We start from the raw sequence: 15,710 nt of genomic DNA, 5'->3' as shown, positions 1-15,710 counted from the left end.
GTTGGCGAAAGGATAACAGAGAAGGGCCAACCTGGCCTCCAGGGCTGATGTCAAGGATATGTATGGTTGAGCACCTGCCAAGGACCTGCACCCCTTGCATTACTCCTCCTCTTCCCTAGTGTAACCTGCTTGTTCAGCTGTTCTGCATTTGGGCTCAGGCACTTCCTGTTTCCATTTTTAAAACATTTTTTTTAACATTCTGGGGCATTTGATGGGTTCTTTAATGAATCAGTTGAATTAACTTTGGTTGTCACTGAAGTTTTAGTTATTTAATATTAATATTTTACAGGGTATTTGTTTTTAGCTATTTAAAATAGTATCTTTTATTGTTGTAAGATGTCAGTTCTTTATTTTGAGTAAGGTATCTAATAAATCTATTTAAATAATAATAATAATAGTAATCATCTTCAACCAAGGCTTAGGGACAGGTTATAGAAACAAAATAAAACTCTTCTTTGAGCTTCTTAAGAAACCTAAATTAGGTTATGCTGAGAGAAAATAATGCACCAGTCAAATACACTGATGAGCAACTGAACTTCCTGTACATGCCAATACTTATTGTCATGTATTCTAGGATTAGTTTGCAGCAGTTTTAACAGTTTAAAAAAAAGGAGCCTGTAATTTTCTTTAAGAAAGAACAAATTAGTATAAAAAACCCTCTGTCTGTCAAAGGAGGCAACTTTTTGCTTTCCAGATGTTTCAATGGCAACTCCCATACTCCTCGACCATTGGCCCTGTTGGTTGGGGCTTATGAGAGTTGTCCAAAACATCCACAATGCCAGCCTGTCCACTGTTGTTCTGTGTCATATCTACTTGAGGAAGGACAAGATCAGTGTGTGCTGCAATTGGGCCTAGCAGCCACTTTTCCATGAACTTCAATATACTAACCTTCTAGGATGGAGCTTAACCAGCACTTTCTCCACTTATGGCCAGTTCAACCCTTGGTTGCCCACTTGATGACTGCAACTTCAAGAGCTAAACAAGGTTGGACCCAATGGCCTTCATGGCCCCTTCCAATCCTACTATTCTAAGATTCTATGTCAAGATCGGAGCTGAAAGGGGTGGGGTCAGCATGTATAGCGCTGGTTTGCTACCTCCATTACGCCCTCATGCGTTCAAGCCAACATCTGAACAGGGCTCTTGTCCCTTGAATTCTTGTCTCTTCACTGTCTCTGAATCTCCTATTTCATACCTCCACTGCTTATTATAATGAACATATCTCTAAGTGTAAAATTTATGGACAGATTGGGTTCAGAGTACACAGTAAAGATGCTGCTTTGCAATGATTTTTATTCTGAAAAGCAGGCTAAATAAAAACATCCCAATAAACAGGCAGGATTCACATACTGCAAAATGGTATGTATCGTACACACTGATCCACATCTTAGGCCTTCAAGTGCTCAGAGGGAGAGGACATTTTCAGTGGCGGCCCCTCAATTATGTAATGATTTAGAGTGTCTCTGTTTGCCAACTATGAAGATTAGATCAAAAGTGGCATTGAAAAGGGTAGCTAACTGATAGTGATTAAACTAGTTTTTATTTTACTTTTATACTTATTTTTCAATTTTAATATCTATTATTAATGGATTTTTCACTGTCTTTTGTAAATTTTGTAAAGGCCTATGGATAAATACAATAAAACTTGACTCTGTAATGATCTCCCCACAGAGTTCCCCTAGTGCCAACTCTGTCATTTTTTCAGCACCAGGTTAACACCTCCCTTGGTTCTCAAGTGTGCAATTGTACATCATGTCATATGGTTGGACCCTTATGTCAGCTGTCTTATTTATTTAAAACATTTGTCTATCGTCCCATCACTGACGTCTCGGGACGCTTCTCAATAACCATCTTCTAACACTCTCTTCTAGTATTTTTATTAGAATTGTTTCTAGTTGCTTAAATTGTTTTAAATTTTGTGATTTGAAATTTTATGTTGTAATTTATTATTTGTATTTGTGGCCTCTAATTTTATGAATTGCTGTGAACTGTCCAAGGGGCTTTGGCTATTGGATGATATAGAAATGAAATAAAATAATGAAAACAAGTTGTGGGAGGTAAGTTTGAAGCAAGTATTTGTATTTAGTATGGAGAAAAGACCAGGGTGTGTGTGGGGGAAACATGGACACATGATTACCCTCTTCAAACATCTGAAGGCCTGTTCAAAACTCCTGAACACTTGAAGAGGGCAAAGACTTGGTCCCCAGTGTGTCACAGAGCAGGACTATGTCTGATGGGCTTAAGTTCCAAGGGGGTAGATGAGGTGAAATGTCTTAATGGTAATACTCTAGCTTTGGACTTCCTCCATCAGGTAAGGGGTGGACTAGATTAAATGCATTTATGTACTGTAATCCTAAAGCTTGTCCAAATGTATATATGTTAACCTTTCTTGCGCAAAACCTTCTGGATTAATTTACTCATAATGAACAGCTCTTATTTACAGGCATTGCTGTTATGCCCGTAACATGAGCCTGGCACAGCAATTTAGCCAATGAAGCTTTCCCTGGAATGGAGAAAAGTGTTGGGAAATGCTTCACCACCTACATTGCTGACTGTTTGGCTGTGGTTTGAAACTGAGAAGTGTGCAAGTCAAAAACATGGCAAACTTTATATTTACAAGCATGCTGGCAACAAAGATATCATTCTTTTAGATTTCAGTAATATTTCTCATTCTGTCTTTTCAAAACAGGACATAAAGCTCCAGAAATCCAGGATTTGCCTATGTTTATGCAACTCAAGAGAGAAGTTTAAATTCATCACTCCAAATCCCAAGCTGGCTTTGTTGGACAGGGTTCGCTTTTAGCTGTAACACCAGTGTTTGCTGTTGTGAGGATTAAATAAAACCAAATGATGATTTTCCCCCTTATGAATCCAGTTCAGAATTCCATTAGTACTTTAACCCATCCAGCCATGACTTGAAGAGATTAAAAAGAAGACATGTAATTTATATAGTGGGAAGCAGAGGTACAGACTGATTGTCTGTCTGTCTATACACATTCCTCTTTCTTCCAATAGATTTTGAATCCCTTCATGTCCAGGTATCCCTAAGGACTATTAGTCATGGCTGTACACAGGTTTCTAAACTGGTTTAACATCAAGTGTTTTTCTCTGTTAATTCATGTACTCTAGAATCCCATGACAAGAATAAGATTAAGGCATGAGAGAGGAGAGTTAACCAACCCTGGTCATGTTTTGTAACATGAGAATTCATAAACAAGTAGATCAAATGGTGGTGGGAGGTAAGTCTGCCTTGGATTTTTATGAGGTGTTCTTTCCTAATGACCCACCTCACTGCACAATGTGTGTTTGGTAGTTACAGAGGGCACATGGTTTCAAATGAGATTCTGCCCACTCTCTGTGTAGGCCCAAGTGGACTGAATTAACTAATTCAGTAACTGTTAATTTTGACTGAGAACCAAACAAGGGTTGAAACAAGCTATTCCTATACGCTAGTAATTCAATTTTATGCAATAACTACTTTGAACATTTATATACTGCTCCACATCCACTATACAGTGGCCTAGGAAAGAAAAGACTGTTAGATGCTTTAGTGGCAAGATAATGTAATTTATAATACAGTTTACAGTGACTAATACCAGCTTACTTAAATGCTACTTATTGAACCAGATAGGGTGTTTCTACACAGTGGGGTGGGAAGCTACCAGTCAAAAGGCACTGGACAACTATTCTATCTCCATTACTTTTTTTTTCCTGGAAAGCAGGGTGTGCTTCATGGTGGCTCCAAAGCTTTCTGCCAGCTATCACACAAACCTTCCTGTTAATTGCAATTATTTTCTCCCTGTGTCTCACTGAACAAACCAACAGCTGTCCTTGAAAAATAGAGTTCAGAGCCAATTTTTGCTGTGTGAAAGTACGATAAAAAAGGGAAGATTCTGCTTTTAGGACCACTGCTTAGATTTATTCTGAAGATAGGATTTAAATATCTTCAGAATAAATAGGGAATGGGAAAGGTTGGGGAATGGGAAAGGCTGTACATTTAGAAAACTGGCAACTGTGGATACATACTTCTGTGGATATTTACTGAAGAAATAGGAGAAAACATTAAGTCCCTTCTTGCCTGAGAAATTCCTTTTGTTTGTATCTTAAGCACAGATAAATAAGAGACACTCACAAATGGGAGCTGCGACAAAGTGTTGCAGGTGAAGTGCTCCTTCACAATGTTCTAGTCAGTTGGTCATGCCCTTTTTCAAGATTCCTCTGTCTATTCTCCTTCCACCTCGGCTCCACCCCTCCGCTCGTTAACCAGCAGTTCATGGTCACTAGATGCATTCCGTATTGGGGTGTTTTGGGATATGTGGCTCTGTGCATTCTGCTCCACTTCACATTTTCCCCTAAACATATTTGTACTTTTGCAAACCTTGGGATTCCCCCAAGCGTTCCGGTATCTCCTCCTCCTGTGTGGTTGGTGCCATGTGGTTACATGAGCAACCACACTTGCACTCTGAACAGCATAAATAGTGGGAAAAACAACAACAAGGAAGGAAGGAAAGAAGGAAGGAAGGAAGGAAGGAAGGAAAGAATGAACGAACGAACGAACAAACGAACAAACAAACAAACAAACAAACAAAAGGCATTTGTGTATGTGAACAACCAATAGCTGTAAAGCTGTTATCCTAAGTTCAGTTTCCTGGAATTGACAGGTCACTTGCTAGAAGTGCTTAAGATGTGTGCTATTTTACAGCCACCGAGATAAAAGAAAGTTACCCTGACATGGAACCTAGTGCATGTTAAAGTCATGTGACAAACTACCATCAATCATTTTGCTTAAATTATATATTATTATCCTATACCATTTAGCATTTATTTAGTGCTTCAGAGTCTTCAAAATGCTTCACATGCATTCTTTCAAAATTCTACCAGCAGTATTACTGTTATTCCCATATTGCAGATTTGGGGTGGTGGAGGCTGCAACTGTAAGTATGGTGCTTTGCCTCTGGCTAATCAGCAAGTTTATGGTTTATTTGAACAAAGGACTTCCTGGCTCGTAACTCTTTCTCGGTAGCCACTACACAGCTGTGGGTATACAGAAAAATACACTTGTCAGTCAAGCTAGTTGTTAGTATGTGATGCACAAGGATTTAAAAAGCTGCCTGAAATGGGCATTCTGATCTGGGAACTCTTTTCTGTACTTTCAGGTGGGTCTGGGATTGACTACACAGTGGAGAAAGAAAGAAAGACAGAAAGACAAAGAAAGAAAGACAGACAGACAGACAGACTCTACACAGGCTCGCTCTTCTTTATTGTTACCCAAAAGGGAGAACTGACACTGAAAACAAGCATCTGACGTCAAGATAGGCCTGGGTCAAAGTGCTTTCTCCTTTATTGTTCCCAAACTGTGGAATGTCACTCTCTTGGCATTTATTGCAGGTGTGAAGACACTTCTTTTTAAATTTAGCTTTTGAAATCATGTAATAGTTGGAATTTTTATGAAACTTGCTTTTATTGTTAAGGTTTTGTTGCTTTAAACAGTATTTTAGCAAAGATGGCTGTACAATTGTTACTAAGAAATAATATCTCAGGAGGCTGGTCACCAGACTCAAACTGAATCCTCCCTGTAAGAGAGCACAGCTATGCAGACACAACACAATCACCGCCCCCCCCCCCCAAAAAAAAAAACACAGAAAGTACTCTGGATTTCAGGTAAGTTCTTCTTGGAATATAAAGAAAAATGTAGCTTTTATTTCACACCCTCTCATTCTCCCCATCCCAAGGCAGCTAAATTACCCCTCCGAACATTTCCAGTAAGGTACCAGATAAAGATTTTTAAAAACTGCCTAAAGCAGTAACAAGAATACAGAAGTACAGGAAGAACTGAGTGCCAATTTCCTTATTCTATACGATTTACCTGATGCCTATTTAATTTATACTTTTCAACGATACAGTGGGGGAAGCTTAGATAGGATGTTTTTGTGCTGGATGGCTACTTTTGCTGCCATTTTTTACTTCCCTAGCTCATCCTTGAAAATGTTGTGAAAGTTGGAAATGAAAGCAAAAAAGACAATGTTACTTTCAGAGTTGTTTTAAAAACACAGATCAAAGTAAATCTATTTAGAAATTATTACCCACTTAATGTGCTTTCCTATGTCCCTAAATAGCTGGAGCTACAAAGCTTTTAATGTCCTTCAAAGTGTCAGAATCACGTTATGATGACAAAAACTTCCCACACACCATTCAAGACAAACTTTAAAAAATTGCAGCATTTCAACCCGAAATAACCGAGAGAACTGAAATAAACAAAGCAAATATTAACACTCGTCTCACTCTCTGCAATGACTTTGGAAGGGATCAGAGATGCTTAACAGGGAACGTCTAATAAAGGATTATAAAGAAAATATTTATTTCACACATCAGGACCCCACTCTTCTGCTTCACAAAATTAAAGCTTCTCTGTCTACGAAGGAACAGAATAGGTAGCGTTTAAATAAATGGAGGCAAAATCACTAGTTGTGTGTGTGTGTGCTTTTCACGGCTCCCGAGTGTGCAGTAATCCTCTCTGAACATATTTCTTTATCCATTTGGGATCACCCTTAGTGCATCACTAAGTCTTGCTTTTCCAGTTTTGGATTGGCTAAATTTCCCTAAACACACTCCAATATAAAACATGCCTTTGGAAAGCAGCTGCTTCAAGGGAAGCGCTCACAATTAACTAGGTCAGGAACAAAGAACTGGGGAGTAAATCATTACATGGAAGGAAAACATCCCATTCCAAATGGAGCACATAGCAGATCACTTACCTTTTTTCATATATACATACATATATAGCCAGCAAAAGACTGCCTTCCTTCCCAGCACAGCAGCAGCCACATGCAGAGTTCCAACTAGAACGCGGTGTAGCCAATCAGAAAGAAGCTGTCATGGAGGAAGGCATGCTGGGAGTCGTAGTCCAAAACTGCAGAAGACCGTTTGAGAAGAAATCATTTTATTTATAGACCTTCCTGGAAGAATCTCGTGTTTGAAGACAGAGAGTCCCTTAAGCCGACTTTTCCTCGCTTTGGGACTGCAGTCCTGAAACATACTACCTTCCATGTAACCCCCTCCCTCCCCCCCCCCAAAAAAAAAAACCATGGAAGCAGCAGCCAAATAAATGCGTTAAGGAATGTTAAAAAGGCAGCAAACCACTCTGCCTGACATGTGACTCAACGTTTTAAAACTACACATTTGTGAAAGTGGCTAACGCTGCAAGAAAAGGTGGGGAGAATGAAAACGAGGCCAGGGTTGAGCGCTTCAGTAAAAAACTCAAAATATTTCTCTCGAACCTTTTCACTTAACTCTCCCCACCCTTAGAATTTGCATACTGCTTATGACCAGAATAATGTTTTTATTGCAACAAAGATTTTTGTATCCATATATAAGTGAAAATGTAATATCCTAATCGTCCTTAAGACGTTTTGCTTTTGCAGTACTGGGGAAGGGAGGTCAGTGCTGACGAGTTAGGAGATGGGTGGGACATGAACATATATGACAGGAGAGCCATTGTGGCGCGACTCCAGTTAAGCAGGACTGGCACCAAGGGGACCTGGGCTCTCCTCCCCGCTCGGCTATGGAGCTCACTGCATGGCTTTGGGCCAGTCACAGGCTTTCAGCGCAACCTACATCACAGGGCTGTTGTTGTGAAGATAATGGAGAGGAGAATTATGTAAGCCACCTGGAGTTCCTCGAAGGAAAAAACGGCAGGATATAAATATAGATAAATAAATGCAAAAATAAAATGAGATGGTTATTCAACTCTTTTAATTATTACATTCCTATGCCACCCATTAGCCAAAGAACTTGGTTTTAAAACTTTTAAAAACAACAGAGCTACAAAAACATGGCTTTAGTAATGACAAATGGCAAAGGCCAGAAGTACTCAGGAAAGAAATAGTTCCAACCCATTCTAACCAACGCATTTCAAGCAGATTTTCTTCTCCTTGTTCTCTGCCCAGCCTCCTGAACACAAAGCAGATCAGCTATTTATCTGGTCCCAACAATTTCAGGCAGTTTCAAGTTTGTTGCTGCTTGGTCACAGAGATGGGCTGCTCTGAGCGTAATGGGAGAAGGGCCTGCACTTTAAACTACATAGGCCACTATCCCCTTGCTCTAACCAGAGTGATTCCACCTAAAATGGCCTAGAGGGGGTCTGAAGAACATATAGAGTTCTTCCAGACAAGGCTTTGATTGTCTCTGCCTCATAGATGAAATTTCGTAGGTAGGGTGTGTTGTCTGTCAAAGACACAGATGCTTTCCCTGGTGCTTCTAGATCAGTGATGGCAAACCTTTTAGAGACCGAGTGCCCAAACTGCAACCCAAAACCCACTTATTTAAGGTGCCAACACTGCAATAAAACCTGAAAACTGAGGTTTTAGTTTAGGAAAAACACCTCACACCCAGTCAAAGCAAATATATATATATATATCTTTGGGAGTGCAAGGACTGGACATGTGAATGCTCAGATGAGGTGTGGCTAATGAGTTGTGGCTCGTGACATCATTGCCTGGCCCCGCTACTCCTTTCCGACCATGCTCATGGCACGTATATGCGCTGTTATCCAATGCTCGGCTGCTGGGGAGATGCTGGGGCAACTTGGATCACATGCCGACAGAGAGGGCTCTGAGTGCCCACTGTGGCAAGCCTGCCAGAGGTTCACCACCACTGGCCTAACCCTACCCTGGTGCACTCCCCTAACCTAATATAGAGGTAAAATACCATTCAAAGGGCGATTTTGAAAAAGCCTTCCTTGAGTAGTTTTTTTCTGTACAGCTCATCATTTCTGCCCATTCTAAACACATCCCAGCCATCAAAATCATGCCAGGACACCTCGTTTTTTTAACCCTAACCCTGCCCTGGTGTGCACCCCTATCCAGAAGACAATTCTGAAAAAGCCTTCCTTGAGCTTATTTTCCTGCGCTCCAAGATAACCAGAGATGGTGACTGCAGCTAAGAAATTAAAAGACGGTTGCTCTTTGGGAGGAAAGTTAGGGCAAATCTAGACAGCATACTAAAAAGCAGAGACATCACCCTGCCAACAAAAGTACGTATAGTCAAGGCTATAGTTTTCCCAGTTGCAATGTATGGCTGTGAAAGCTGGACCATAAGGAAGGCTGAGCGCCAAAGGATTGAGGCCTTTGAATTGTGGTGCTGGAGGAGACTCCTGCAAGTCCCTTGGACTGCAAGGAGATCAAACCAGTCAGTCCTAGAGGAGATCAAACCTGACTGCTCTTTAGAAGGCCAGATCCTGAAGATGAAACTCAAATACTTTGGTCATCTAATGAGAAGGAAGGACTCCCTAGAGAAGAGCCTCATGTTGGGAATGATAGATGGCAAAAGAAGAAGGGGATGGCAGAGGATGAGGTGGCTAGATGGAGTCACTGAAGCAGTTGGTGTGAGCTTAAGTGGACTCCGGGGGATGGTGGAGGACAGGAAGGCCTGGAGGAATGTTGTCCATGGGGTCATGATGGGTTGGACACGACTTCGCAACTAACAACAACATAGAGGGCAGGAGGTGACCAGACATCATCAATGGATGAATTCTTCAATCATGGCTGCTTTAGTATTCACCCTGGATGCCAGATCACATATGACTAAATTTAACACAAGTGTTACCATCACAGATCTCTGAGAGATCCTGCTGCTATCAACTCTTCATTGTGAAAACTGTCAATTATTCATATTCTCTGCTCAAAGTTTTTATAGAATGTATTTATTATTTATTTGTTGCATTTGTATGCTGCACCCCAAAGTCACAAGACTCTCTGGGTGGCTTACATTATATTGCATTACATTAAAAATAAGAGTAAAACAAATCAAAACAATGATAAATCAGTAAAAATTAAGCAATAAAATAATGACAGATATTTGTATGATAAAACATATTAAAATGGTCAATTTAAAAACAATCTTCAATGCAAAGTGTCTGGTACCTAAAAATCTTTTCTTTTAACGTAACACTTGGCATCAGGAAAATCTGTAAAAACAACCACAGCAAAATCAAATCCACCTACTCACCAAAGTAGCTGTGGAAGAGAAATGTTTTTAGTAGATGTCTGAACATAAAAAGAGACTGGATCTCAACTGGATGTTGCACAGATGTGGGACTATTATAGAAATGGCCTTTCTCTTTGCTCTCTCCCTGCTTGCTTTGTTGAGGCGAGGAATTCAAAGCAGGGCCTCTGAGGAAGATCCCAGTGAGTGGACTGGGACATTTGGAGATAGGCGTTCCCTCAGATAAGCTCACATAGTCTCGTATTCCACAAATGTTTTATGAAGAATTTGAAGAAATTGCATCAATTGCCAAAACATGATTATTTATTTGTTTAAAACATTTCTATTCCATCTTATATCCAAACATAAAAAATAGAACAGTCACAAGGACAGCAAAATCCACAACAACATCTGAATAAAATCACAATCGACAGTATATAAAAATGTGCAATAAAATCATTCTAACCATTTAAATGCTGAGCAAATAAAAAGGTTTTGGCCCGACATGGAATGGAATAAAGAGTTGGCACCAGGTACATCTCTCTGGAGAGCAGATTCCATACTCAGGGCACTACCACTGAGACACTGTGTTGACACTTCGAAAGAATTCTGAACGACTGGCGAGGTAGGGCTCGACTTTGTAGAAGCTATGCTGACTGGTCTTCAACAAAGCTCATTCTGCAGGAACTTTCTGAAGATGCCTCTCCATGAATATCCAATGTATAACAAGAAAGTGGGACAAGGTCTCCTAGTCCTATGCCCAGCATGCACTTGCTGAGCCCACTGTATCTGAAAAGGAGAGCCTACACACCTGCATTCTCTACACAACCGGAAACTTGGGTCGTGTGAAATACCACGGCTGCAATCTGTTTGAGCAGGAGAAAGCCCCACTGGTTTTACTTCTTGCAATATGAGGGTGTTCTATGAAACAACTTGTGTGCTTAACCACACTAGCTTTAATAATGCCTTTTGCCTATTTATCTGGGCCACTACTTGTCTCATGAAAAAGTGGCATTTTATATTCCCTCCAATGGATATAAATAATCTCTTGAGCCATGATGAGCTTTAAAAAATCAGATATAAATATGCAACATTATTATGCTTTTGTACCTTAGAAACATAATTTAACTGACTCCAGGCTTGATTACATGACATCAGTTTGAATGGTGGTGTAAGGTCTTAGGTAAAATAATTTATGGTACATGACTCAGTGAAGATACATGAATGTGCCTGGCATGTGTCTGCCTCTTTAAGCGTGATTCATTAGAATCAGTTCATTAGCTTCAAAACATCATGCTGTATTTTTGTTTTATAGAATGAAAGAGGCTAAAAGTTAGTGGGGTACATCCAGACTAAGTTAGTTGTCCTTACTTTCCATTGTCAGCAATGCAAAGCATTAGAAATGGTGGACTTAAAGCCTTACTGATTTCATGGGATACTGATTATTTAATTATTCATTCAATTTATATTCCACATTAAATTAGTCCAAGGATTCTCTAAGTGAATTACAAAAATAAAAACACCAAGTAATTACCTTTACTACTGGGTGTGGATTTGAAGTCCTGGCATTCTAAATATGCTGGAATGACTCTCCCCGTCCAAAGGGAGGACTAACAATGGCCCACAGACCAATCTAAGCAACCTAGATCAGACTGTATGTATCAGAATTAGGAAGCCACAAGTGTGGCCGGCTGAGGCTTATTACTGTTGACAAATATGCCACGTGGTAAGGCTTTCTGTTCTGTGGTTGCAACCATGGTCTGATTTCCCTTCCACCAACATAGTATATATAAAACTGGGGAGGGAAATCCCAGCAAGTGGTAATACTTTCTCACATTTCTCAAATACTACATTTACCATTTATATTCAGGAATATCTCTGCAGAATTGCTCCAAATATCAAAGGAAAGGAGCCTAAGCTGCTAGGAAAGGCTACACATCAAAACATCATTGCCCAAGCTGACCTAATGAAACATTTTTTCCAAACCTGAAATGGACAACAGTTGGACCCAGACATAAAGTATATCAATAGCAGAGTGTGCACCGAATAAATGGAGGATCTACCCATAATTTTCCTTGTGGGCCATGCTTAGATGGCCAGAAACATATACTGTTTGTGGGTTCGGAGCAGCAATCATTGCTAATTTGTATTTTCTTTTTTTAATGCAGACTTACTAATTAACCATTTAACACTCTGACATTAAACTAGTAGAAATTCTAGATGAACCTGTGCCTCGTATTGGTGCTTCCTTGTGCTACAGATTAAAAAACACAGTGCTACAATTCTCTCTTTTCTCTCTTAAAGAGTTTCCAATTCAAGATGGACAAAGCACTAGGAAAATGGGAGGTTACAAGTGACAATTATCATGGTCTCTACCTTTCTCCACCCTCACCCTCACCTCTGCTGAAATGCAGTGAATGATGAATATTGAGCATAATAGGAATTTGGTACTGAGTGTTATCTCGACCAAGATCCAAAGAACTTGATCTTGACCAGGGTGCAAAGAGCTGTCTTATGAACATGTGGACCTGGCTGATGTTTCTGAGCTTCCATATCCCTTACACATCACAGTGCAATCTCCCTCACCCAAGAGTCTTGTGTGCTATCAAAACTGACCTGGAAGGTCAGAGGATTTTGTGAAGCAGCCTCCCACACAAGACTACATAATGTAAAGAAGAAAAAGGCAGGCATTAGAAAGGCATTTGTTTTGATTCTCTAGGTTTGGAGTAAAGCCTTCTTAAGCAATCATACCAATGCTGTAGAACAGCCACAAGGTGGAACTGCAGGCCTGGGTTCAGTGAATGTTCAGATCACACTCCTACAAACTCATGCACATGTCTAGCAGAGTTTACTAAGTTCTGGAGAGAAGTAGGGTGCAGTCAAGAATGTGAAAACTTTAGCCAACCAGCACCTTTATCACCTGTTTTCTAATTCATCTAATCACAATATGTGAATTCCACAATATGTGGAATGTGCTCCCCAGAGAGGTCTGCCTGGCGCCATCGTTATTTGTTTTTCGGCGCCAGGCCAAGACCTTTTTATTCAAACAATATTTTAACACTGTTTAATGTTTATAGGTTTTAATTGTGCAGCCAGGGTGTTTCTGGGTTTAAATTGTTATTGTTATTTATATTGTATTTACTTACTTCTGTGAGCCGTCCCGAGGCTATATAGCAAGGGGATGGCATATAAAAACTTTAAATAAATAAATAAATAAATAAATAAATAAATAAATAAATAAATAAGAATGAGCTCATTTTATCTTGGAGGTCGATAATTTCCCACAATTTGTAGACCAGTGATATTTGATGCTGTCTAGTGCTTTAAATCTTGAATTAAGTCTTGGCGGTATGCGGCCACAAAAGGTATTTAACAGGGGGTTCATGGTGAAGGAAAGGATGAGAACCACTGCTATATACTATACTATATACTATGATAAGCATTTGGCTTACTCATATGATCCAACTTACATACAGATTTGACTTAAGGAGAGTCTCAGGGATGGAACTTGCCTGCAGCTGGGAGACTACCCATATAGATTACTAATAAAAAAGACACAAAGAGAACAAAAAGACAAATGTTTGTAAAATAGGATTGCTGAGGAGCTTACCTGCCCCCCACCCCCTGAGCACTGCAAGCTGCTGTCCACCGCAGTTTCCCGCTTCAGATGCCCTGATGAGGGTGGGAGGGGGAGAGAGAGAGGCCCAGCAAGCTATGGCACAGCTGTGGCAGGACAAGCTGGGACCCTCCTCCCTGCAGGGCCTCTCAAGCCAGCCAGAGCCCGATGCCCCCCACACCTGCTTTGCGGTCATCATCGCTGCTGCTGCTGCTGAATGCCTCGCCCCACTGCAGCCCCACAAGCTGTGGCTCACCATGACGTTCCCCTCCCAACGCCCTGGCGAGAGTGAGGAAGAGGGATGGGGAAAGAGAGACGCTGGCACCCAAGGGGTACTGATTAGTTCATGTAAAGGTATGACAACCCTGGCACCTCGAACACCAAGAAAGAGGCATGGGGGTGCTAGGGTTGTCACCCAAGAGGGAAGGGAATGGCAGCCTGAAAAAGTCTGGGGGCCACTGTGTTAGAGTGCAACTCCCAGCATCCCCTCGCCATTATAGCAATGGTCAGAAGGCGCCTACGTGCTGCATGAAGTCTGTGAAGTACTTCTGGTTGAATGGTATCCCTCCGGCCAAAAAAAGTAAAGCATTTCCCATAATCTCACTCTGAAGAAAAATGTTATGCACACGTGCATATGCACACAGAAAGCTATAGAACTTGCCCATTCCCATGCCATGTCTCTTCTGCTCTGATATTCAAGGCAGTTACAGGGAGTTGGTCTGCCATCGAGGCCCTGATGAAGGCCATGCTGCCTTTGCTTTATCAGAGTGCTAGCATCATATGACCTGAAACTATGCCCTTCAGGTTGCATACAGTGCACGTTTTGCTCTTTCTATATGTGATGGCAGGACATCGTACAAAAAAGAGAGCACAAAATTAAGAGAAGGGTGCCTCTGTGCACATGCTCAACTCAGGAAATTAGTGTCAATACTAAAACTGGACCTGCCGTCATTTTATACACAAATCCACTGCCCCGCGTAACCTTCCGGCTTTCTTTATTCCATGTGCCTAATTTTTGAGGAGAGCCAGTTGAGGGAGAAGCCTTTTTGTCATCGCTATTGTTAAACAACTGGAAGTCGGAAAGATGCACAGATCTGCCTATGAAAAGCCATCCAGAGATCTCCAATTTATTTATTTCTTATTATGTTTAAATCCTACTTTTTCTCCAAAGAGCTCAAAGTGACCTGCATTGTTCACCACACTCCACCAATCACAGCAACCCGGTGAACTAGGACGGCCGAGAGGACGTGACTGACCCAGGGTTACCCAGTGAGCTTCACAACGGGCGAGGATCTGACTGCGGGCCTCCCCAACTCTTGTCCCTACAGTCCCATCCATTTCCATCCCCTGCCACGGGACACTGCCTGAGTGAAACAAAGGCACTGGGGAACACAGAAACAAGCCTTCCCAGCAGTCATGCTGCTGTTACCCACTTGGCAATTTGTGTTTTGTTGAACTGTGACTACTGAAGCTCTACAAATATGTTGGGGATTTCACTGGGTTCTGTTTTTTTTCCCTCCTGTTGCTTGGCTGAAGCAACTGCTTACTTACTGGAGTAGTACTGGCTCTCTAAAGTTGCTCTGGAGTAGAACTCGCCCGTGCTGCTGTGCTTGGTGCTGCCATACAAGCATATCCACTGCCCTGCACACATGACTCAGATGTGCTGCCATGCGCCACCTCTGCCTGAAGTCAGCCCTGCAGCCCTGCTTGCCTCATTGCAGGGGGCAGGTGGGTTGGGCGCTGGTCTGGAGAGGAGGGCAGTGGGTGGATGCTTCTGCAGAGGGTTTCTGCTGGCCATGCTTGCACCCCGGGCAGCTAAAAGGGAGGAATGCTGTGGTGTAGATGGGCATGACATACCTGTGATCGAGGTGCAGCCATGTTGTCATAGGAAAGGGTGGTTTTGGAGGCTCCCCAGAGCTCTTCTTGTGCATGACGACCTCCTTGAACTTCCTGAAGGCATGCATCTTTTCCCATGCAGTGGGCAGGGCTGCAGGAGAAGCCCCTCTTCCTCATTTGCTCAAAGAACTGGGGGGATGGGCTTTCCTCCACAGAACACTGCTAAAAAATGGCTGGGAGGTTACTGTGCTTTGGGAGAAGAGACTTGGAGTTGGAGTTA

At 41.5% G+C, this 15,710-nt stretch overlaps 1 protein-coding gene across 1 annotated transcript in view; it reads right to left on the bottom strand.

The window, feature by feature from the left end:
* The window catches only part of SAMD13 (sterile alpha motif domain containing 13), a 51,787-nt gene extending 36,301 nt beyond the window's left edge, over nt 1-15,486 (bottom strand). The window contains exons 1-2 of the mRNA XM_044432609.1: nt 15,452-15,486; nt 6,753-6,907 (exon numbers count right to left, since the gene is read on the bottom strand). Of these exons, the coding sequence (XP_044288544.1) occupies nt 6,753-6,774 (22 nt within the window). The 5' untranslated portion in view covers nt 6,775-6,907; nt 15,452-15,486. The remainder of the gene's footprint in view (nt 1-6,752; nt 6,908-15,451) is intronic.
* Between the last annotated feature and the right edge of the window lie 224 nt (nt 15,487-15,710).

Source organism: Varanus komodoensis, unplaced genomic scaffold (genome assembly GCF_004798865.1).
Source record: "Varanus komodoensis strain SLA01 unplaced genomic scaffold, ASM479886v1 scaffold24, whole genome shotgun sequence".
NCBI lineage: Eukaryota > Metazoa > Chordata > Lepidosauria > Squamata > Varanidae > Varanus > Varanus komodoensis.
The sequence above is the reverse complement of the archived record's forward strand: the minus strand, read 5'-3'. Positions and strand labels throughout refer to the sequence as shown.